The sequence below is a fragment of the Rhinolophus ferrumequinum genome, chromosome 24 (assembly GCF_004115265.2).
Source record: "Rhinolophus ferrumequinum isolate MPI-CBG mRhiFer1 chromosome 24, mRhiFer1_v1.p, whole genome shotgun sequence".
In the NCBI taxonomy this organism is placed as follows: Eukaryota; Metazoa; Chordata; class Mammalia; order Chiroptera; family Rhinolophidae; genus Rhinolophus; species Rhinolophus ferrumequinum.
The window spans coordinates 24923226-24949190 of record NC_046307.1 but is presented as its reverse complement, the minus strand read 5'-3'; the positions used below and the strand labels follow the sequence as shown (position 1 = coordinate 24949190).

Here is a 25965-nt window from a genome sequence, read left to right as displayed (position 1 = left end):
TGTGGCATATGGATCCCCAAAGGCAAAGGAGGAAGACTCCAAATGCTGTTTGTTGCCTAAAAAGGAGTTCGTATTTATGATTTCACTTACCCCACATGGTGAGTTTAAACATGGCAATTTTCAAGCTGGGAAAACAGTTTCCATGAACAGATCCCAGAAATACACTCTTTAGTCTTTTAGATACCTTTTGTGAGCCAATGCTCAAGCGTGCATTCTCTCTCTCTCTCTCTCTCTCTCTCTCTCTCTCTCTCTCTCTCTCTCTCTCATTCTCCCTCTTAAAAAAAAAAAAGAAAAAAGCTAAAATGCATTCTGTGCTTGACAACACACAAAGGACATTGGACTGGCCCTGAGATTCTTCCTGAGGTAAGTTCATGGCAGAGATATACAGCCACTGCCTGAGCTTCATGACTCTTCCTTTTCCTCTACCTCTCCATTTGAAGGGACAGTTGGTAGAAAGACTCAAAGTGGGAGAGGGCGCCATGTCGGTGCAGGGACACAGGGTAACTGCACTGGAGGGGAAGAAGGTACAGGGAGCCATTGAAAGGGAGAATCAAGGTTGGTGCTACCAAATTCTTAATTCTCATTTTTGCTGTGAGCTACCAGATCACTTTTCTGTCTTCAGAAATAAAGCCTCTACTCTTTGTTCCCCTTAGACATAGAATCCAGTTTGGGGTCAGTAGTGTGAAGAGGTGTTTGGAGAAAGTGAATAATCCTTATAGAATGTGCCCCACAATGGGAAATGTGGGGAAAATTTATGTATGTCCTATATTTGTGGCTTATGATCTCACAAGTAGATCAAAAAACACACTGCCAGAAAAGGCATTTAATTATATTTCGTTTCTGAATGTCTCCCTTCCTGGATGATTCCCTGGACTTGAACTCTGATCCCTTATGCTGTAATGTTGTTCTAGCTGATTGGTGTATTGACTGTGTCTCCACAAAGAGATCGTTAGCTCCCCAGAGCAGAGATGGTAGTTCCTTTGGTTTCAGATGCTGCCCCACAACATTTAGTATAAGATACTCCATGCAGTAGAAGAGCTTGAGAAATATTTTTTTTTTCTCCAAATGAATGAACAGAATCCAAATTCATGTCATCTTTTGTGTCTCGAAAAGGACCAGAAAGGATGCAGAGAAAATGCACAGGATCATAGGATGATCACAGCAGGTAACATGTGTAAACACATGAGGGCTTATTACGGGCCAGGCATTGTACTAAGTACTTTAGATGCTTTATTTTACTGAATTCTCACATCCCTAATTGGTTGTCATGTTATTACTATTTCTACTCCACAGACGGATACATAACTTGCTCAAGATTCTAACCCAGCTCTGTGCGACAAAAGTCCAAGCATGTAACCACTGTACTTTCCAGTTTTCCTAAGATGCGGTGACACATCCCCTCCAGTGGTCACTTAGGCCCTCCCCCAACCCAGTCCTTTAAAAAATTTTTACTTGGCACACTGTTGTAACACCCAAGGATCTCAATTCTCCAAGCCCACAGCAGAGCAAAGGCAGCAAATGAGAAAAGCCTCATAGGCCATTTCATAAGATGCTAGTTTACAACTTCACTGTAAGGAAGGCCAAAGCAGTTTTTTTCCCCCTTTCTCACCCTGTCCCTCCTTTCCTCCTTCTTTTTCTTTCTCCCTTCCTTCATCCCTCCCTCCCTTTCTTCCTTCCCCTTTCTTCCTCCCTTCATTCCTCTCGCTTTTTTCTTCTTTTTTTCTTCTCCTCTTCCTCTTCCTCCTCCCCCTTCTCTTCCTCCTCCTTCTCTTCCTCCTCTTCTACCTCTCTCCTTCTTTCTCTCCAAAAATGATGGTGCTAGAAGAATGGTAGCCTGGGAAACTGCCCTATGAAGATGTGCCCTCTGGAAGATGCACTGTATTGTAATCCAGTGCCATTGGTAATTGATACTGATAAAGTCCTCAAGAAAGGTTATGTTCAGCATGTTCAAAACAGCTTAAAGAGGTATGAATTTAAAAATAGTTGCTTCTTAAAATACTACATTGAAACAAAAGCCAAGAGCTTAATAAGGTAAAAACTCAGATATCTGGAAAATCCAAGGTTCTGGATAGTAGAGGCTGTCCTCTAGACTAGCAGTAGTTTCCAGATATCTGGATTTCATGGATGAGTGGTAGAAGAACCAATACAGATGTGTGTTAAATCTTAATTTTGCCAAGTAAAAATGTTTACAGAGAGCAACTACCATCTATCATCACCTTCCTCTCACTGAATTAAGGATACTCAAAAAATCAAAGAAATAGGAAGGACAACATTTCAGAATAAAGGGACGTCCTTTAGGGTGAATGAGTTAAGACACATTGTTCTTATTTTCCAGTATAATTTGAATAAAAAAATATAACTTCAAGAATTAATAGCAAAGGATTTATAAAGGCCTCAAAAGATGTGTATAACAATTACTTATTTAATTAAATCTCAAGTAAGACTTTTCTTATGCCAAGTCCTGTGCTTAGCACAGAGCAAAACAAACATAAAGCAACAAAATGGAATCAGATATGGTCCTAATTTGGCAGAGTAAGACTCATATAAAATTTCCCAGGTTCAGACAGATGTTCAGCAGAAGCGGTGATGGTCCTGCGTCATCAGAGAATGGAGCGAGGCCCATAATCACTGACATGGTGATGTGCATGACATTTATTCTCCAAGAGGGCCAATGAGCAGAAGAAACCCTCAACTACCTGAGCCCTGCCCTTCGGCCACAGGAGCTGATGAGTCCGTGGGGGCATTCGAATCAATGAATTATCTTTGGAAGTCTTGGGGAGGAAGGAGTTGGAACTCTGCAAGAAGTCTCCAGGGTGACCGTGTACTCAGTAAAGTTCAATGCATTCAAACTTACCACTGTGAAGAAGCTCGATTATCATATACTTGAAGGGAGATTGAAGTTTGGAAAACGCAGTCAAGGGAGATTTTTCAGATGGTTTTAATTGGGCCTCGGCTTATGAAAGGCTAAGGAATTCTGGGCTTCAGTTCTGAAGCAACTGTTTACACTTCTACTCCTTCCTTCGAAATCTTGAATTCAAGCATCTGAGGAGTGTTGGATGAAATAACCCCTGGAGTTTACTCCCAACCTGCAATGTTATGCTTTTCCTTTCCTCCCCACCCCAAGAAGCTTCGGTTTTAATCAGACTAGGCTGCTAAGCATCCTGCTTTCTTTCACCCAGTATTTTCACTTGCTTCTATGTGCTTGCACCTTGTTTTTCTCAACTTCTCTCCTAACACGCGGTTGCCCTGCAACACTACCCATGTTTTCCTTGAAATTTTCCTTGAAACACTTCTTGATTTCTCATTGATCTTTCTTTTAGTTTTCCCTGGCACCTAGCAGTCCATTCATTGCTCTACCTACTACTATCATTTCATGTGTATTTTAGTCTTTAACTTGATTATAAAGAGTTGGTGTCTTTAGGTCAACTCTCCAAATATGTATGAGGGCCAATTAAGTGTCAAGGACTATGCTAAGTATTTAGTAGGAAGAAAGAATCAAACAAGCTATAAACCTCATCCTTCCAGGAATGTACAGTGGGAGGCAGAAAAGCTTCTCAGTAGGTCATGGAAGACTACCTGATTTTAAAGTGAAAGGTTAAGGAAGCACTAAAAAAGGAGAGCTGTTGATTCTGCTAAGGGGTGGGAGTTAGAAACCATCAGCAAGTGCTCTGTGGAAAGGGAGAAGTAAAATCAGAGCCTAGAGCTAGATGGCACAGGGCCTGTGGGTTCTGATGATAACTTCCGGGAGGGGAGGTTCCAGCGGTTGAGCGAGTCCACGTCGTGAATCGTCTGCTAACGCGTCAATACTTTACTGTGGGCAAGGGAGAGATGGAAAGTGTTTCAGCAGGAAGAGGCCTCAGGCCATCACCCCATCTATATCCAGCAGTCAGTTCTGAGCACATGCGTATCAATTAATTAATCAATAAAATGACTCATGACAGGAACAGGCAAGATCAAAAGTTTTAGCCCTGGATCCAAGGATAATGGAGGCAGTGGGTCACTGCAAAGTAAACAGCGCCCACTTGGAGACCAGGGAGTGGAAGAGGAGTGAGACTTTTTCTCTGAGATGCGGGAGGGCAGAATTAGGTCAGGAACACAAGCCACGGGGACACAGATTGCTGCTCAGGGTGGTGGCAAATTTTGGAGCTGTCAGGGCTCTCTGGGAATTGCTATTGGAAAAGTAGTAATTTGGTGGGACATTGGTGGTGGGACAACTGTTTGTCAGTAAAAACAAGGAGAGAATTCATGGACTAGATAAAAAATTGGGATTTAATCAGTGGTTCCCAAAAGGCTGGTCAAATGATCCAGGCCAATTAGTGGTGAGGTTTTCACTTATCAACAGGAAAATGAGGGAAGATAAGAAATGATAGAGTTTTCCGAAAGTTGAACTTTTCCATTTAAAGGGCAGTTCTTTACGTGCAGTTATTTCCTTCCTTTTTTAGGGTTACTGTGTTTCTTCTCTTATTAAATGATGTTGAGAGGTGGTGATTGTTGGTTTTGTTTCTTTGAATGTCTTCCTTTGGCAAGAGAAAACATTGTCCAATGTCTCTCCCTCCCCTCCCCGTTGCCTTTCTTGGCCTTGTGTTGGTCCAGGACATCTCTGGTCTGGGAACCACTTCTAGGGGAAGAGACGTGAAGGGGCCCTGCAGGTGCCCTCCGGGATGCCCCTACTGACGAGTGTGGTCTAAAGCCTTTTCGGGGGACTGCGGAGGGAGGGAACTGCCTTGCACAGGACGAAAAGCCAGTGCGCAAGCGCGCATCGTCATTCGAACGCTCCCTTCCGTGGGGCTTGTGCGTTCCGAGGCCCAGGGTGCTCCCTCTGTCCAGAAAGTCCAAGGAGAATGGAGACAGTGGGTCACTGCAAAGTCCTTTCTCCCTTTACAGTTGGCTGGGCTGTAGCAGCCTCTCTTTCGTACGCCTATGGAGGATGAGTGAACCACTGCTGCGGAGGGTCTTGGGGAGAAACAGTCTTTGGGTGTTTCTGCAACTTTGCTGGGAATGGGAGCCTCAGCCTCAAGCAAGAACCAAAGTTTATAGGGCCTGCTGTGCCCGAGGGGAGGGTGGTTGAATCCAGGGCAGGATGGGGTGTTTATCGACCTGGGACCTGAAAGCACTCCTTTAGTCATCTCCCCTGTGGACAGTGGTTTAAAAGCCTCCTTCTGTCTTTAGTCCAGGCTGTGACATTGTCAGTTTGTCCATGTGACCGTCTAAGCTGAACACCATCACTGATGGGGAAGAAAGCTAAGCGTCCGTAGGATTGCCTGCCTAGTAACCTGGGCGGGTGCGTAAAAGGGGCGAGGTTAAGCAGCAGGAAATAAAGAGTGGGGTTACAGCAGGAGCCTCATTTAAAATGGAGACATCCTTCAGGAATATAGGTAGGCGCAAAATTCCCTTTACCTGTGACCACTCCAGGTGGTTTTCCCTCTGGAGTATATTTAAGGAACAGGTAGTTCCGTGATCTTACGAGAAGGAACGTTAGTCAGGCAGTGGGTCACCCAGAAGACAGAGGTTCTGTCTTTGGTTTCTGACTTTACAAGACAAAACAAAGGAATTAGGATTAAAAAAAAAGAAGAAGAAGAAAGAAAAACAAAACACACATATAGAGCACTCTCTTAATTTCTCTACTCGGAGACAAAGATTCTGAAGATGCTGAAGGAAGGAGTCTAAAGGCCTGATTTGAGTCCCTCACTCATCTCTCTGATTAAGTTATATGACAAGTCCTGTAACTGCAGCTAGGGTGACCAACTGCTCCCAGTTTGCCTGGGACTTTCCTGGTTTTAGCACTGAAAGTCCCACATCCTCGGAACCCTCTCAATACCAGGCAAACCAGGATAGTTGGTCACCCTAACTATACCTCAGTTTTCCCACTTGTAGAATGGGAATAATTACATGCTCCTGTTCCAGCTGCCTGTAGGGTGAGGATCAAATGAGGTACTAGACGGGAAAGTGCTTTAAGATTAATTCTGGACAAATGCAGGTGGCTGGATTGGCCACTGAAGCCACACCTTTCTGTGTTGACTCATGCCCTACCTGGAACACTTTGTCACTTTGTGGAGCCCTCTTCATCTTACAAACTCTAACATAACGTTGTTCACTGCAAATTCTCGTGCAGTGTCCTCAGGCAGAGTAGATCAGGGCTTCCCTTCTGTCCTGCCACAATTTCCTCAACTTCTGACAACAAAACCATCACTCCGTCATCCACCATCAGCTCCTCCAGGCAGATCGAGAGCTTTCAATGGTAGGCACCCTGCTCCCAGCTTACTAGCTAACTCAGTAGCTGCTTGATAAATGGCGCTGAATGAAGGAGTGGTTTTACATTTCTTAGATGTATGTTGAATCCCCAGAAACTTGAATCAGAGGTTACTTGAATCCCCAGAAACTGCACACGAGTTTTACATGTCTGATATGTATTTCTGGCCCTGTAAGTTTCTTTAGGGCTAAGATCCCTGATACAGCACAGAGCTGAATGGGGATCTGAAGCCTGGCCCCTCCAGCAGCGATTCTACAGACAGAAAGCATTTCGGAGGCGTTTCGACCCCCAGCCGGCCTCATATGGTAACAAGCAGGTGTCCACAGTTCATTTGCAGCTAACAGCCAACCACATTTGGTCCTGTAATGCAGAACCGTGTGCCAGCAGCAGCAGGCACTCGGGTCTGTGTCAGGCACCTTGGAGATGCTTGACAAAACATACTGGAGGGAATGAACGAAAATCTCCCCACAATTAGCGAGGGAGGGGAAACACCGTTCAGGATGACAGCCAGCCCACGGGTCTCATCTCAGTCAGCTCTGGTTCAATGAAAGGAAGAAAAGCTGGGCCCACTCTAAGAACTGGCCACCGAAAGGCAGACATCAGTGTGAACAGAATGCTGAGCAGGGCTGCAGGACCATTATTTCTCGTGGACTTTAAAATACACAGGGTCATAATGTTGGAGAATGATTTCCTCCAGCCTGGCCTGAACTTGTCCCTCGCTCTCACTCTCCCTTCTTCCTCCCCCTTTCCTCTGCCACCTCTAGTCTCTTGGCTCTTGCTTCAGCAGGTCCAGGCCAATCTGTCTTTTCCAGTGGGATTCCATAAGAGAGATTGTTTGATAAAATGATTCCCTGCTGAAAACAGCAATAACAAAATTGAAAAAGAATGAATGAATTACCCTCCCCTTCACTTGTACTGTGTGCTTGCTGTATCTTTTACCTGAAATACCTTTCTCCCTATCTGGCTCATACATATTCTCCCCATTGGCTTAAGGCCCTGTTCAGGGACAGCTGCCTCTTCCTGGAGGACGGCCTTCCTAGAACTCCCATCCCGGGGAAGGGCAAGATATTAACCCCTCCCTGCATGGTTTTCCCACTGTGCCTTGTTTATCTATCTATTGATCTATGAGCGATCTATCTTTATGGTGCTTCCTCTCTCTTTTCTTTTTATCAGTCTTAGTCATTACCGGCTGGTGTCTTCTCTCTCTCTCCTTCTATCTTAATTGTGACTACCACTCAAACATTTGAATAGTTTACACCAAAATCAAGATTTCTAGTTTCTTTTGAAGAAACCAGGAGGTCTGGCAACATTCCCACATGGCAATATTAGACCAGACTGAGTGGAGGCTGATCTCTCTAGACAGGCGTGTACTCTTTTGTTCACTAAGTCCCCTTCATTTCCTCTGATCTCCCAGATACTGTCTGGGGAGATCTCTATTTACAGTATACTGGAGTGGGGAAGAGCATAGGCTCTGAAACTGGACTGCTTGGGTTCAAATTCTGGCCCTGCCACTTACTAGCTGTGTGACCTTTGACAATTTACTTCACGTCTCTGTGCCACTGATGCATTACCTATAAAATGAAGTTCTCAACAGTACCTACTTCATTGAGTTCTTGTGAGTAATACATGAATTAGGGAATGTATATGAGTGCTTAGAGAGTTTTGCCATATATAGCTGGTGCTTAGTAAATATTAACTATAATTATTCTTTACCATAGTGTTTGCACTGTGGTGTTGCTGCTTAGAGTAGAATAAGTATTGCCTGTACTCCTGACTATTAAAAATGAGGAAACCACGTACAGATGTAGCCTGGTCCATTTCCCTCATTTTCTTTACCTTGACCCTGGGCTCGTTTGAAGTTGCCGTCCTCGTTTTAGATGATGCATCTGGGGAATACCAATGTCATAGTTTATTTCTCTTTGCTTGAAACATCGTTAGAATTAAGTTACATGATCCTGGGCACATACTTTCATGCTGCCTATAGTTCACTAGTAATGGCCAAACAGACCGCGAGTTAAGAGTTGGTCGGTTTAATTTGTTATGTGGTCTGTACAGTAGGAGTAGTATTTCCTGGTTGTCATGAATCAGACGGACCAGACACATCAACTGCTTTGACAACATGCGCATAAAGTCACCATGTCCAAGGAAGTTGGTGAGGTGGGAATCGGTCCATAGGACAAGTAATCAGTGGGAGTTTCCTCCCAGCTACATATCCTGTTAGCTTCTGTGAGGCACTGGCCTCTTGCTTCATTGAACTGTACTTTGAAATGTGGGCGGAGAGAAGAAGGAATCAGGAAGAGGAAAGATCTGGAGTGGGGAAAACTCATGTTTGTGAGCCACAGAGTCTGGCTGGACTAATGCTATGGATTTTTTTTTTTTTTTAAATATTCCTCCCGAGGAGTAAATTTTATTCCCATGGGAATAGAGAATGTGATTGAGAAGTCCTTATGCTCTTTTTCTGCTAGGTGTTTGGGCTGAGGAGGAATGAATAACACATGCAAATTTCCCTGCCTGACTTTCTTTGGTTTGGCTGCTCTGCTGGCTTACCACCTGCATCTAGTTCAGAGGAAGATGGTGCTTTTGGTGAGGGATTTACCTGGGCCTTTGCCCCTTTTCCGCCTGAAGAAGAGGCTGGTTAGATATGATTATTGAGCCAGGATCTCAACCCGTGGTGCATTCACAAAATGTTACTGGAACAGAGGGCCCAGTATTTCTGTGTAAGGGCTCAACTCAGCGCGACCCCTACCCCCTGCCGTTCTGCCTGCTGTCTGAGACCAGGCTTTGCTCAGGAGCTTCCTACGTCTCAGACATGTGGGAGGAAGCAACGTGGCTATTAGCTGAAAAGTTTGGGGCACCGAGTGTAAAACGGAATAAAACTACACATTTGAACATTTCTGTCTCATAGTATCCTGAGATTTCCATCTCATTGCAATGAAAAGAAGCCCAGAGTGGAGAAGGCAATCACTACGCATTTGGGTCCGATCCCCAGACTAACAGGATAGATGGTGAGCACTGAGGGGAAGCGAAAGGGAAAGGAGAGCTGGAGGAGGAAAGGGGGTTACTACTCAAGGACCCCTTCAGCATGGGCTCTTCAGAAGTGATTTCATTTATTCCCAAGACAATCCCATGAGGTTGTAGCAGGATCCCCCTTTGGAAGGTGAGAAAACTAAGTAAGCCTCGGAGAGATAACTAGTGATAGTTAGCACTTCTTAGTCACTTTAAAATGTGCCAGGCACTGTGCTAGCACTTCGTACAACCTCATTTAATCATCTAACAACCACCCAAGTAAATAGTGTTACCGCCAGTTGTCATCTTTGGGTAAACGGAGGTTTAGGGTGGTGATGTCCTTTGTCTCCAAGACGTGTCATTAACTGGCAGACCTGGGTTGACATTCAGCCCTGACTTCAGGAGCCTAACCGTCAATCGATGGTCCATACGGCTGCTTGCTACTTTCCCCAGATCACATGGTTGTAAAGGCGGGAGGCAGGGTTTGAATGAGGGTCTGATCAACACCAAAGCACATTGGCTTCTCACCCCCACATGCCCTGAGTGGCAGAGCTGGGGACAAGTATCCAGACCTTGTCCCTCCTGGTCTGCCTTTGTAGTACAGCAGCTGCCTTCTTAGAAAAGGGAAAAGGCTGGGCAAATCTGAAGTAAAGCTGCTGATGAGAGGGAGAAAAAAAAAACACGAAAGATGCTATTTTTGACAGCAACAGCCTCTTAAAAGAAAGCAATGCACAATTTGTGTATCAGCGGAAGAAAGCAGTGTTTTGGCAGGTAAACCCGCGCTGGGCACCTATTCTCGCCTTGGTTAAGGCCACTCATTTCTCTTGGGGTTCATCTCCCCGGACCCACCCTTGCCCCCTTTCTCTGGTGGCAAAGGCAGTGAGGGGTGCCGCCATTAGCACAGAGGTGGGTATGTGCAAAGAACGAGGGTTTCAGAGTTAGGCTTTGTCGTCAAACTCCATCTCACCAATCCCTGAGAACCTGGGCGAACTGTCCCCTCTCTGAATCTTAGTTTCCTAACCTGAGAAAGAGAACTGATAATACCTAAATCAAAAGGGGAGGGGAAGACGAATGCCTGCACGTCCCTAGTGCACTGAATACAGAAGCATTACCCAGCGCACAGTAGGTACGAAATGAATGTAAGTCTCCTCCCCCACCGCACCCCCACACACTTAGAGTATGAGCAGTCTAAAATGATCTGCTTTTCATTGTTGAAAGGAATCAAAAGCACTCTAGAGTTTGAGCAGCATGAAAATCTTTCGGGGTGTTTCGGATCAATCCGTATGGGCAGGCAGGGAAACTTACAATTCATTGGCTGTGCCCTTTTGCCATTTGTAGGTATAGGGCAAAGACGTCAACCTGTGATATGGCCTTGGTCCTGAACAGAAGGACATGTGTGCCCCACAGATGCAAATGGTACAAAGAGGAGGCAAGGATTCCCTTGGGAATTCAGGCTGAGCAGACAGAGAGCCATTTCTGTTTGTGGAACCTCCATTTTCTTAAACGTATATGGGTTGGATAGGACTAAATAAAATTGTGTGTGTGTGTGTGTGTGTGTGGTGGAGGGGACAGTAAATGATCTTTAGTCTCCAAATAATCATTCCTTCCTCACCATTTCCCTCCTTCCATCTTTGAGAAGGCATTCTTGCCTAATGGTTGAGAAGAGTTTCTGGAATCAGGCTGCCTGGGTTGAAAATCCAGCTCTCCCATTTCCATGCCAGGTAATCTTGGGCAACTTCTGGAACCTCTCTGTGCCTCAGTTTTCTGAACTGTGTGATCAAGATGAAAACAATGCTCCCTTCACAGGGTTGTCGTTAGAATTATATAAGCCAATGCACCTCAAATACTTCCTACAAGTTCCTGGGATCAGTCAGTGCTAGATAAAGTCGTTTTGTTAACAATAGGTGTTACCACCACCACCACTGAAAATGCTAAATCAAGCCCTGGTCAGTCCCCTGCCTGGACTTGGGCACCAGGCTACTGTGCCCGTTTCACAGGAGGCTTTCTTGGAACTCTGATCCATCCCAAGTGTCCTGACCTGAGAGGCTTCTGTATTGATGCATCTCTCCTTTGGTAAAACTCCAGTCTCTTCTCTCTCTCTCTCTCTCTCTCTCTCTCTCTCTCTTTCTCTCTTTCTCCCTCTCTCCCCCCCCCCCTCCTTCCCTCTCTCCTTCCTTTTCCCTTTTTTTCTCTCTCCCCTTTCATCCCCCCTGGCTCCCTCCCTCTCTTCCTCTCTCTCCAGCTCTTCAGAGGATGCAGGCAAATCCAGCCTCTCTGCTCAAAGGGCTTTGCCTCTGATCAGGCCCAACCTGGGTCACAGAGTTCACGGGGTTACCATGACAACGAGCATCCCTGACTACCCATCAGGAGGCAAGGACCAATTGAAACAGACTGTCATTTCCCTGGGACATACTGTATTTATTCTCAGCAGCAGGCCCTGTACCAGTACTATACTATGGGAAGAGGGTGGGAGGGAGGGAGGGAGTAAGGGAGAGAAGAAATATCAAGGTTTTATTTTTTTAGTGTGTTCTCTGTGGGGGAGGAGCACAAATTGTTCTCAGAGAGAGGCATTTGATTTCTAAGGCAGCCAATGCAGGGGGCTGAGGGTAGGGCTCGTGTACATTTCTGATGACCACAGTTGGTTTCACAAGGAAGAAAAGAATAACTTATTTGACTCAAAAGTGAGTTTTTGGTAGGTCTAATGGGAGGAGGATGGAGTGGAGAATTATCGTTAATGAATACCCTCTGTGACAAACACTTTATGCTATTTTATCAGAACTCAAAGCAACTGCAATGAATTATTATTCCAATTCTACAGGAAGGAAAACAGGCTCATAAAGTTACAGTGGTTATTAAGCTAGGGCAAGCTGCTGGTAGAGTAATGGCCCTTGAACTTGAATTGAGGTTGTTTGACTCCAAGGATTATTGTTTCAACACCATTCGGTGCAATTTCCCTGTCACGCTCCCGTCTTATTAGTCTTCTTTCTCTTCCAGAATGGCCTCCTCCTCACGTGCTGCTTCCTCAGACCACTTGTACATCTCTGTTCCCTGCCCTCTAGCCCTATTTTCCAAAGTGGACTTGCTGTCTACCTTTTAACAGAATCACCTGGAGGACTTGTTAAAACTGCACATTTCTGGGTAAAATTGCACACCCTCGACCTGCACAATCAGTAATCTCAGGAATTAGAGTCAGGAAAGGAGCATTTTGAAAACCACCTTCCCTAGATAATTTTGATACACACTAAAGTGGGGAAATGGTTCTTTAGAGTCATAGATTCAACACCACACAAGACAACACTTGCTTATTTGTTTCCCAATTATATTCTGGGTCAATGTGACTCTCGAAAAGCAGAGAACTCTCTTAATGGGCTCTGTAACACTCAGATCAGTGAGAGGCAAAAAAAAAAAAAAAAAAAAGAAAAAAAAGAAAAAGAAAAAAATGTTCGAGAAAGGCCCACTGAACCAGCTTGAAGATGTAATCATGTCAGAGGGTGCCAGTGTGGAGGTGGGCAACCAGGAGACCCTCAATCCCTGGACGTGAGAATTCTCCCCCTAAAACTTTGTGATATCTTTTCCTGAGTCATGGCCTTAACCACCCTCCTTCCTTTAGCCAGATGCCTATAGGGGCAGGTGGTTCTTAGGAGATGTTTTTCAGCATAGGGTTGTGTGAAGAAAGAAAGTATATTCAGTAGGAATATCAATTTGGCTAAAATACTGATGATCAATCTTGAGCTAATGTCAAATTAAAAAAAAAGCACATGTAGGCAAGTTACAGTCAATGCGGCAGGAAGAGGGAAAAGGTGATTGGCAGCTTCCTTCGTTCATGCCCGTGTACTATGAATTCCATACCCCTCGCAGTGGTGCCTTTCTCAACCATCTAGGCATCCCAGAGGTAAAATCGAGGAGGTGGCAACAATTCTGTTTGCAAGGTAAACCCCATATCTACCCATTTTCTGTCCTTGCCAGAATCAGTTTGTACCTGGTCGGGCCTTAGGCAGGAGCACAAAAATCCCAGAAAGCTCACGGAACACACTGCTTTCTCAAACTACCAAGGCTATGACTGGTGACAAACAGAGCCACTTCTTCCATCTGTCCCCATCCCATTATGACCTGTGACCACGTTAATTATCTCCTACCAAAATGAGCACAACAGCTTTCTGAATCACCTCCCTGCCTGTGAGCCTCCTCTCTCTGATTCGTACTGCAAACCACTACCAGGAGAATCTTCAGAAAACTGTCTCATTAGGGTCCCTCCACGTCAGTGGCCCCCACCGACACCAAATCAAACATGCAGAGATATTGGAAAGCTTCACAGTATGACCACAACCATTGCTCTTACTTATTAATACATTCTCTAGTTAAAGTGGACCCCTCATTGTTCCTGAAAACAAGCCCTATGTTTTCCCATTTCTGGGTTTATTTACTCCATCCTCTCCATCGGGAGCACCCTCTCCTCATCTATCACCATTCTTCAGAGCCTATGTTGGATGTTACCTCTGCTGCTAAACCTCTGCAAAACCTGCCATTCAAATCTTCACTCTCCTCCTGAGTGTTTCTGACTCGCTTATGGCATTGGATAGAATAGTAGGTGTCTGTGTCATTCTGCTCATGAGCCATCTTGGATTATGCATCATTTAGGGGCGGGGATTGCATCTCTGTCACCACTGCTGCCTAAGCATTGTGCACAGCAATGCTTAGGAGAAAGATTCAGAAAAGAATCGATGAAGTCGAATGGAAAGCACAGGGGGTGGGTCTCAGAGCTTCCTGGGTGCCCACCACCCATTAAGCGGCAGGATGCAGCTGCACTGTGCTCCTGTCCCCTTGGCCCATACATCTGGCATGGACAAAATGTGTGACAGAAGATAAGCATGTCATGATCACAGAGACCAGAGAAGACTCCACATAACACAGTCACAGGTAAAGACCACACTTTGACCAATGTCCTGATTAGGGCATAATTCTTAGCAAATCCGTTGAATTACTGGTAGATAGTTTGCGAAAGAGAATCATTAGTTGATATTTTAACTTAGGCCAATTTGGTGTGGATTCCTTAGTGGATTAGTAAAACATGGGCCATGACTCCTTACTTAGAAAATTTGAACACATTGTCTCTCACCGAACGGGGTATTTATCATAACAAAGGAAAAAGACTTCAGTGCAGACCAGAAGATACATTGAGCTGGCAACAAAAAGGCCAATAGATGATAATTAGTGGATTTACCAATTGCCTTTCCCTAGTGACCAGCATAGGCTGCGTTGGTCTTTATCCACAATCTAAGGGCTTAGAAACGTAACTCAGCCCCCCTCGCCCAACCCCAAACATGCAGTGACAGCCAACAAACAACATCTGTTTCAAAGAAACACCGCCTGTCCAAATGGAAAAATCAAACACTGAACCACCTTGCTTCATTAGAGTATTTGTTTCCAGAGCAGAAGAGACAAAAACAAAACAACACACAAAAACACCAAAAGACCCTTCTGTCACTAACACTCTTAAGGCTCGGTAGGGACTGTGGCCTGGCTTCTGCCAAGTAGACTTGGCAAGTTTGAGAGGAACATTTGGGCCTTAGCACATTTGGGCCTCTGAGGCAAAGCTGGGTGATCTGCCTTGGAAGAATCTGGAGCTTGTTTTGGGCAGGTTAGGAAGAGCAAATGGGCCACAGGTGTGGGGAGGATTGGCATGAAGGAGAGCAAGTGCTGCAGGAGGACTGCCAGGAAAGTCCTTTCTTGAGGCAAGCACAGGCATTACGTCTGGAGCATCTCTGCCTGTGAGGGCTGCAAAAGCCTCACCTTTTCCCAGGAGAAGAAACGTTCATAGCAACGCCTGTAGCATCCTGAAGCAGCTTTCTGCAGCACAGACACTGATTTCTTTTATTGTTTTGTCAATTCCAGTTGACATTCAATATCATTTTCTATTTGTTTCATGTAGTGTAGATGCTTCTAAAGAGTTTGCAGCTTTGTGAAAGGCTGAACAGTCTTTAGGAAAGGATGTTCTACAATTCTAAATAATTCAGAGACAAAATTGGTTTCCTCTGCCGCACTGTCCTTCAGCAGATATCACCCCCTTTTGCAGTGGGACCTGAGGAAACACGTACGGCCCCTTTACTCTTCTCACATTCCACCTCTCTCATGTAGAATGGCTTCCTGGGATCAAATCAGTGGATCTCAGATTGCTGGAGCAGGCATATGTGTCTGTGGCATCTGATTGGTGATGAGTCTTTGGTATTCAATCGTGCCTTGGGGAAATGGCATTATCTGGGGCATGTAAGGCAGAGGTATGATGACAGCCTGGCTGGACAGTGTGCTGGGGGTGGGGAGGGGTGACTCATATTTTCTGTAGCCGTTTTGCAGTGGTATGTTTCATGGAACCTCTACGCTATGGGCAGCTTTAATAGAATGACTCCTTTTAATGCGGAGGTGAGAAGTAGAATCCCACCGAAACTCATGGCCTTCTTAGGATGAGCATTACTCTTCTGTCTGTGAGTCAGGAAGCCCCACGGCTGTCCTAGAGGTTGCCACTGGAGAGACAGGAGCCCTGGGAGAAGCTGGGAGCTTGTGGGCATCAGTTGGGTAGTCTTGACTTGCCATCAGTGACCTGCATGTGGGATACGTGCATACATTTCTCTTGCCCTTTCTCTTGCTCTTTCTTCTCCACCTCAACAAATGGCTTGTTATGTCTTACAGAGATGTAAGCAACAGAATTACGTGTTTCTTTGTTACAGAGTTGAGTTTTTTAAAAACATTTATCACAGAAAGAATCTTTGAGAATACAAAACCCATAAAAGCAGCCTTACTGCTCGAAGAAATGGGACTCAAAGCAATGGTGCATTAAAATGAGCATCTACTATATCTTCTGTCCTCAGAGAAACGAGTGAATGCTCAGGGCTCCAGAAGTCTGCTTTTTTATTTTTGAGTTCATGGTTATTTTTTGGTCCCAGTGAGTAGGTAACAAGAACCTGGCATAAATCTAGTCTCTTGCCTTTAATGGTGCTGGCAATCATAAAATCCAGCACAGCATTAGAGTAAGTTACAGCCAGGGCTCTGGAGTCAGACTGTCCCCTGTGCAAACCTGGTCATGTCACCTAATTCTGTCCCTTTGCTTCCTCATCTGTAAAATGGGGGGAATGGTACTTCCTAGGGATGTTATGAGGATTCTGTGAGATAATGCACATACCACAACATGTAGCGCAGAGTAGATACTCACTGCGTGGTAGCTTTTATTGTAGTGGAAAGTCATTTGAGTGCCACATGACCTGATTGTTAGCTTCTCGTCACTCAAACATCCAATATTTTCTGAGTTTGTTACCTGTTCCAGGCACCTGTGTAGGAGGGGGTGGCAGAAGTACTCTGTTGACTAGACAAATTGACGAGACCTCGCTGCACCTTGTTTTCTTAACTCTACATCCAAGTATTCAGATCAAATGATGTCCTTGACGTATAAAGCCTTCAGTAAATTGTAACACTGCAGCACCTTTGACATTTCCAGGCCTGTAAGAATGCTTTCTCTACTTTGGGCGATGCTTTCAGGGTGATGCTTTCAGGTTTCTGAGATAGAAGTCTCTTCCTTGCCGAGGACTAGCCTCCGGATCCCCTTTGCACTTTGCCTAAACCTGTACAGAGTCTTTTAAGTTCTTCCAGGAAAAATGCATGATTGATAAATACCAGGCCATTTGGTTTCCCTTCACTAGGTCACATTCAATTGTGTCTGCACTCCTACAGATGTCTTTATTTCTCAAATTTCAGACAATTACTTAAAATTCTTCAATGTGTTTTTATTGTTCTTCAAATAAGGACAAAAATGCCTTATAAAAATCCTTCCCTACTTCATTCTGCAATCTCAGCTTAATTTTTTTCTACTCTTTATTACCTGTGTTTCAGGAGCACTTAACTTCTCTTAGTTTATTAACCCTACCATTGCACTTGCTGTTCCCTCTGCCTAGATTGCTCTTCTGTTCCCCTCCCCTCACTTCCCTCAGCTAAATCCTACCAATCTGTCAAGTGTCAGCTTGAAATAAAGCATCGTTGGAAAAATCTTCTCAGCCATGTCCCACCCATTCTGTACACCGTATTGTTATCTCTGGGTGTGTTTGAAATCTTCTCCGCCTTTATTGTGCTTCAGTTTCAATTAAATTAGCTGCTGATTTTCATCTGTTTACCTGCTTGGGACTCATAAGTTTTGAATCTGAGTATTTATGTTTTCCATAAATTCTAGAAAATTCCCTTCATATATTGTTTCTACTCCATCCTCTCTTGTTTCTATCTGGAACTCATAGAAGAGGCATATGGAATTTTATTTTTTCTTTCATGTCTCTTAACTTCTTTGTTGTATTTTCTATCTTTTATAACTGTCTGTGTGATCTTCTGGGGAATTTTCTCTAGTTTTTTCCCCAGTGTACTAATTTTCTCCTCAACTTTGTATAATTGCTGTTTAACCCTTCTACTGAGATTTTGTATCAATGATTACATTTTTTTACTTCATTAAATCCTTTCTAAATATGTCTAGTCTCTTATGATAGTGCCTTCTTCTTTTAAAAATATTTTGCATTAGTACATCTTTAGTTGTACTTCTGATCCTTGTTCGTGTAGATTGTCACATAATTTATAACTTTGCCCTGCTTAGGGAAACCCCAGAATAAGCACCAGAAAACCTTATGCTTTCACTCTGGTCTTGATTTCCTTTTCCTTTTCTGGCCTAGGCCTTCCAAACTTGCATTTAAAAGGTGATTTGTTATACCTTTTCCCAGCATATCTAGGTGTTTTACAGGGGGAGTTTTGTTCGGCCATGGTGCTGGAAGTAGGTGTCCTCGGGGTACCCTTTTACAGACTACCACAGTACTTATCATCATTGTCATGAGCCGTTAAACAACAATCATCTGTTTAAAGTCTGTCTTCCCCACAAGAATGTAATTCCATGGGGACGTTATGTTTGTCTTCTGAAAAACTGTAGCTCCAGCTACTAGCCTACTGCCTAGATCACTGTAGGGCATAATGTTATTGGAATTAATGAATGAAGTAGAGGCAGAGTGGCTCTGGATGTCGTGTCAAAATGGGTTAAGAACCCCTCTCCATCCTTTGCAACCCTATAAAACACCCCTTACCTTTCCTGGACCACGTACCACCCTTGCGTAAAATGAGTTACTCCCTCTGTAACTGATGTAATGTCTCACAGGGGACTTCACACGGCACTGTTTTCATTCACCTTCTGTGGAGATTATCGCCTTTGATCTCACTATCACCTTGGACCTAGGAAGGGCTGGGATGATGTTCCTCTTTACAGATGAGAAAACAGAAGGTAGGGGAGATGGTATGTCTTACCTTCTGTAAGACAGTCAGTAGTAAATCCCAGGATTAAATCTATGTCTTCTGATTTCAAATCGATAGGACTCTACCTTAGCTGTTTGGAATGACTACCAGAGCTTCTTTATGTGAAAGTAAAGTCTGGGCTGCTTCTTTACTGAACTACCTGTTTCTTGCTAAAGAAATCAGTTTCTAGGAAAGAAGAGATGGTGCCATTCATTTGGTGTTATTTTGATTTCAACAGCCAGAGTGTCAGGACTCATCCTATTTGATTTTTCATTTGGACAATGTGTTTATGTTTCTTTTGAGACAAACATCACAAACCACCTTCTGTCAAAGAATCCAGGTTGCTGGAGAACTCTGTTCGTGGCCTATTTGGCTGCGGGGGTGTCTGCTAAAGGATGGTGTTACAGATCACAAGACAGAGAGAAACACAAGGTTGACTAATGTTTTACACACTTGGTGGGGAAAGGTGAGGCATGAGGAAGAACACATAGGCAGCGGCAGTCATAGCAAGCTGAAGCCCCCAGGTCAATTTCCAACCTCAGGGCTGAAGATCTTGGGTGGCTGGAGTCTCCCAGGCCCACCGGTGTCCAAGAAGAGCCCTCCTGCACAGGTGGTGTCGTGGCACTGGAGCCATGTGGCAGACACAGCAGCTTCATTCCTGAGATAGGGTGGGGAGAAGGAGTACCAAGGAAGCAAATCTTGGCTACTTACCTTAGGGCGGACCCCTTGGGTGTCGCAATGCCATAGCCTTTGGAATCCAAGTTACCTCCCACCTTCATGGTGTCACAGGGTTTCCGCTGCTCAATGTACTCATTCATGGTGGATTCCAGAAGGTAGGCATATTTGCCTTTGGATTTCCTCACTCGGATCATCCCCTCCTCCGTGGTCCGCACAAACACTGATGGTTCTGCTGACTTCATGTATGTCCACATCTTCTCAAACACGGCAATTTTCGACCTCTGGCAGGGGATAGGAACAAAACTGGAATCATGTACTGGCTGCGCTTGGAACTGAGGTCGGAACACACACTAATGAAGAGCGGAGTTTAACTTCATCACACATTCATGAGTGAGATTAGCTCAGGAAAAAACAAATTATGAATGATTGCAAAATAAGAGGCTCCAATTAGTACCAGGAGGTTCCAAAGTACAAATATCTTCCAAATACAGAGTGAACAGAATAGCTCAGAATCTTTTAATTACTGCTGAGTAATTATATTCCTGTTCAATATGGGGAGCGTTAAGAAACTGGAACTCTGTTTGGCTTTCAAAGACATTTAAAAAACCCAAAACCTATCTATTGTTCAGTAAGGCCATATTTATACAGCCCAGAAGTGGAGAGCTGAATATCAGTGGAATCTGTTTTCATTATTTAAGGACAATAGTGAAGAATTTTGGGATTGCAGATACTGAGTTCTAGTCATCCCATATTGTAAGACTTGCCCTCAGAATGTAAATTGTTGTCTGATAAAGCTAGTAACTTGGGACCCAATAACGTTACCTGTTTAGATTTTAAAAGCTTCTGACTCTAGCCAAACTGCTTTCCTGTTTCCTCCTGAACTCATTTTGGGGCTTCCCTCCTTTGGGACTTTGCCTCGGCTGTTTATTCCACTTAATACGCTGGTTCTTTCCAGCCACATTCTACTAAGCATTTCACAGACCAGAAGAAATCCTACATATTCTGAGGCCAAGGACAGTAGTTCTCAAACTGTAGTGGAAGCCGAAGTTAGGTACAGAGATTATAAATATGCAGATCCCCCTGCTCTAAAACTGGGGATTCTGATTCCACAAGTCTGGGGTGGAGCCTAGACTACATCTCTTTCAGAAGGTCCTCAGGTGATGCTGAGCTGTGTGGCTTCTATGACCCTTACTTTGAGAAAATGACACATTGTCCGGGTAGTCACTGGATGGCCAGACGTGATTTCTAGGATAGGGAGTCACCCCTATTTGTACATAGGTCTCAAGTCTGTTGGACACACCCTGAGGGCAGGGCCATCTTCCCTTCCGGGGGTCCTCCACACAGTCAAGCCTTGCACATAATAGGCCCTTAGTCAGGGCCCATGATCTAGAACCACAGACCAACCATCTCATTTAACATGCTCTTTCTACAAGGCATCCGTTTCCCAGTGGGTCGATGTATTTTAGGGATCCTGGAGTCTGGCGTTTGAAAATGCTTTGTAGATGGACAAGTGTTAAACACATGTAAGCAACGATTTTTTAAAAAAGACAGTTACTACTAGAGTCATGAAACCTATTGAACCTAGTGGTTAATATATAGATGACAGATTTATTTAGTATAAAATCATCATTACACGTGTACTAGGTCATTTTTCTTTGCACACAAATGTCAGATTTATTTCCTTGATATCAACATCAAGTGTTGGCCAAATATTGATACACATTAGGTTGCTGTTTGAGCCAACTTATCTGTAGAGATATTTGGGCCCAGGAAATTTCTAGGTCTCCAGGGAAAATTAATGGAAATAGTTACTGAGAATTTCAGGGAGGCATTTGGTAGAGTGAGCCTTAAGTTTTACCAGTCTATGATTAGATAAACTAGATGACTTGTTTTACAGTGTGGTTTACAGTCTGGAAAGGACACTGGTCTTGGGAGTGAGGCACCCTGGGTACCAGTCTTAGTTCTGCCGTTAACTTTCTGTTCCATAGAAGTTGGGGCAGGTCATCTTTAAGTCCCTTGCTAGCTGGAAATGCCTGATTCTTTATATGAAGATACATCATTCAAATAACAATGTCAATGTGAGAAAGAGGAAGAAAGAAAGAAAAGGGAGGGAGTATTTCAAAGTTAGGGGAAGAAATACCCAGAACCAGTCATACCGTATTTCCCCAAAAATAAGACCGAGTCTGGTATTAATTTTGCTCCAAAAGATGCATTAGGGCTTATTTTCAGGGGATGTCTTATTTTTTTCACATCCAGCAATCTACATTTATTCATGTACAACAATCTACATTTATTCATTTATTCACGTACAAAAATCTACATTTATTCAAATACAGGCATGTCATCTTCTTCTGGAACATCGTCATAACTCCAAACCCCGAATTCCGGCTTGAATTTCTTGAGACTCCATTTCCTGTAGAATGACTGGCCCCAATCTCTCATGTCCAGCAATAGAGCTCTCCTTAAATGAGCACTTCTTGTCCACCTAGCCTGCTTGTAATGCATTGACAACACAACTGTCAGTGATTTTATCCCATGAATTCTTCACCCAAGTCACGACCTCTTGCAGGCTAGGCTTCCCTGAGTTTGCACGCTGATTTCTCTCCATTCCATTTTCAATGTAGTCATTGATTTCCATGTGCAAATTGTCCTTGGAGGGCTTGTTTATTGCAATATCAAGAATCTGGAGATAGGCCGTCATTCCTGCGGGAATCATTATTTGATCTATTCTTCTCCCTGCAAGGAAGTTCTTCATGTCTTTAGCACAGTGAGTGCTGGCTGAATCCCAGACTAGCAGACCTCTTTGGCCCCCTCGCAAAACAAGTGGCAGCATTAAATTGACCCACTTCCTGATAACTGCTTTTGTGCACCAGCCTTTTTCGGTTTCAAGAACATAAATGCCTGAAACACATTCAACCTTATCTTTCTTGTCCTTAGTGATAATTAGAGGTGGGGCTTTCTTTCCGTCCAGACTAATTGCCAAAATACAGGTAATACATGCACTTTCGTAACCAGTGGAGGGAGTGTAGATTGACGAGGCACCCTTCTGATCAATTGTCGTTTGAGATCCTTGGCCCATAAACACTGCAGTTTCACCCATAGCAATCATGTTAGAGAGTTGATATTTAGAATAGTCGATGCCATCAACAAAGGACTTGAATGCAAGTGCACATTTAATAACTTCAGTATCTTCCAGCTTGAACAGTGTTGTTGATCTTAGAGACAGTTCATATTGCTGAATGAAGCCATCCAGCCAGTGTTGTGATGCTTTGAATTCTTTTGGGGATATTTCTAACCATGGTGCCATTGCAAGGGCAAATGCTTGAATATCAGCCCTGTGCACAGCCAAAGCCTTTGCTCTCCTGTCAGCAATCCATTCACAGATGATGTCTGCCAGCTCAGGAAATAATGGTTGCTGACCTGATCCACACTTGCGCTTCTTAGCATTTCCCTCGTCCACCTGTTGACTGAGGTTATCATACTCTGCTCGCCATTTTCTGACTATTCGGAGATCCAACTTCTTCTCTTCGCAGAAAGCTGTAAGATTCTTGCCCCGGGAGTCCTCCACGAGTCCTTTCTTGTACTTGATGGAATAGCTCTTTGTTTTTGCACGCATCTTGTCTGGGAGTCAAAATATTATTCTCTTTGAATATACCATTAAATCAAATGTTAACTGAAGACTTATGAGACAGGAGTGGCAACAAAAATGATGACAGTTAAGAATGATGGTCCATACAAAAGTGACGAATAATTGCATGTACCAAAATTCAGAAAATGTTTCTTCATTTCACACGAGTGCATTAAGTACGTCTGTCACAACACACGACGTATTGAATTATGAAGATTCATATTAGACACAACCACGTTCGTTTGTTATCAAGTGGGCATGTTATTTGTGCGTTGTGTCTGTACTCCGATTGGTCATTGGGCAATAAGTCTCAAGTTCATCTGTTTACCTCTCATCCAAAGGTGACCACTTGAGTATTTACAGATACTTAATTATAATTTATATGTCATTTGTTTTAAGTATTAATGTCAATAATATTATTTATTTATATTTAATTATATATTATTATTTTATAATTAAATATGTCCATCGTGTGTTGCAATGGACGTACTAAATGCGTCCGTCTGCCTGACGATTTTAACTGGGGTTTATTTTTAGGATAGGGCTTATATAACAAGCATCCTGAAAAATCATGCTAGGTCTTATTTTTGGGGAAATATGGTAGCATGTATAATGTATTGAATGTTCTTTCACAGGAAACAGGGAAATGTATAAAGTCAGCTGTGACCAGATTTTCGGATGGTCTTCCAGATACAAAACCAACAAAACAGGAGGCAGGGCAATGGCTAGATGCAATTTGATCTGACAGATGGCCACAGCAGGGAACTGGGCTGCTGACAGGCAGAGCTAAAGAGCCCTCTGGGCAGTGGTATGCAGAAAATGCATATGTTCTCACAGCCTCACCCAGTGCCTCAGACGCCAAGGCTGTGCTCACAGCCTGTTGATTCGGAGCAGACTGTCAGGAAAATCTCGTCTTCAGGAATGGGAAGGCTGCATGAGTGGCAGGGAAGATTGGAAGCACACTTGGGGTATTTGTTCTTGGATCTCTCCTATCATCTTCAGCTCCCACAGCCCTTCACACATCTTAATTAAACTGTCGATGGAGGATTAAGTGTCTCTGGGTTGGGCCTGCCAAGAAGCTCTGGGCCGCCATGGGGACCAGAAGCCAGATTTTTCAGAAATTATGGTAGAAGAATTCTTGTCTCACTATTCTCTCCTTCTGCCTTATGGGGGGGAGGGTAGGTAATCTTGTCTCCCCACCCACCAAAGTCCTGACTCTTAAAGAAACAAGGCCAAAGAAAACAAAGGATTGAATAAGATTTAAAATTCTAGTGCTGAACTTATTCTCAAGGTCAGAGTCACAGAGACGGAAGCGTTCATGGGACATATCTTGTCAGTGTTCTTTGTACAGGTAAACAAACTGAGGCCCACAGTGTGACAGTGAATGATCCAATGTCACTTGGCTTGTTAGTGGCAGAGCCTGGAGTAAAACCCTGGTCTCCAGATTGCACACCTAGTTTCCACTGCAACCAGCTTCCACCCTCATTTTAGGCTTTGTATCTTACTAGCTGTGGGACCTCTCTGAGTAAGCCTCAGCGCTCCTCTCCTGACAACTGTGATAACAGTACCCACTGCACAATGTTGTCATGCAGATTATGAGAACAGAGGTAAAATGAATAACCCAGTGCCCGGCACGTGGTAAATAAAATAAGACCGGGTCTTATATTAATGTTTGCTCCAAAAGACGCATTACGGCTTATGTTCAGGGGATGTCATCCTGAAAAATCATGCTAGGGCTTATTTTCCGGTTAGGTCTTATTTTTGGGGAAATATGGTAGGTGTTGTATAAGTGACGCAATGACTACTTATTTTTTAGGTTTTACTTTAGAGTAGAAGTGCCCAGTACCAGTTTCCATTACTGCATATGTGACAAATACTGATATCAATCAAGGAGTTATTTCACAGTGAGCCCAGATGTGAAATCCTTCACAACATGGAACTCTAGGCAACCACTACTGGTCAATCAGTTAGCACATGAAACTATAACTTATTTGCCACCAGCATAGTAGGCCTGGTTAGGGCACAGAACTTGTAGAATATGAACTGCCTTGGTTCTAGATTCCTAATTTTTCCTGGGGACAAGAGGCAGAAATATGTCAACCGACATATTTATTAACAGAGAACTTTGAAGTCTTAAGTCCCAGATGTGCCGCTAATTAGCTTGGGTATGCTCATTTTCTTTTCTGGGCCTCAGTTTCCCCAAATATAAAGGGGAGGTTTGGACTAGACCTGTCCACAGACCCATTTGGTAACCCGAGTGATCTTTTTCAACACATTTATCAGTTAATGACCCACCCCATTAGGGGAGTGTGGTTCAGAGGCCAGGATAATTGGGTTGGAGTGAGGAAACTCAGATTTTGTACCCGTCCTTGACATTTGCATCATGAATTGCTTGAATCTCAATTTCTCATCCACAAAGTGGACACCATATCTCTGTTCTGCCTTAGGTCACAGGTGACACGTAAATTAGACTATGGATGTGAAAGTGCTTCGGGGACTGTGACATGCTAACATATTAAGGACAATAGCGTGGGTATGTGTTGGGTAAGTGAATCGAGTGGTCCCCTAACTTCATCAGCAGAGCCTGGGGCATAGGGCTGACTATGGACAAATATCAGGCCTCTCTTTTAGACTTTGGTTGTAGGCTAAAACTGTCAGAGAATAGCAATGAGATTACAAGTGCTTTTTCTACTAATTGGTTGGGTAAGCTTAAGCAAGTCATGTCTCTCTCTAAAATGACAGACTCTGACCAAGTAACTTCTAAGTTACCTTCTTGCTCCAGTATGTTGAAAGTGGATGACTTTAGCCTTGGAGTCTGGATTAGCCCTGGTTAAGGCTTTGGTCCCTTTCTTGCCTGATGTACCGACACAGAGTCCATGATCAAGAAACTGACACATCTTCCTGTTGGTTCACTCAGGGCCTGGGGTTTGCTCCAGGAAATTGCAGTGAGAACCCAGTGGGATCCCCACTCTCTTGCCTGAGGCGGTGCCGAGGCTTACCCTCTATTTTCCTTCTGCTACTTATAAGCTGGGTGACCTTGGGCAATAACTTTTACTCTCTGAGCCTCATCTATAACATGGGGATAGCAAATCCCTAATTC

General features: G+C 43.9%; 1 protein-coding gene across 4 annotated transcripts in view; it reads right to left on the bottom strand.

Moving 5' to 3' along the window:
- Positions 1–25965, bottom strand: part of GRIA1 (glutamate ionotropic receptor AMPA type subunit 1) — a 287697-nt gene that overhangs the window by 20232 nt on the left and 241500 nt on the right. For 3 of the 4 annotated variants that reach the window (XM_033096031.1, XM_033096032.1, XM_033096030.1), the window contains exon 13: positions 19271–19518. In XM_033096031.1, coding sequence (XP_032951922.1) covers positions 19271–19518 — 248 coding nt within the window. Of the gene's footprint in view, positions 1–19096; positions 19218–19270; positions 19519–25965 lie in introns of all 4 variants that reach the window. The other variant, XM_033096029.1, reaches the window with a different exon arrangement.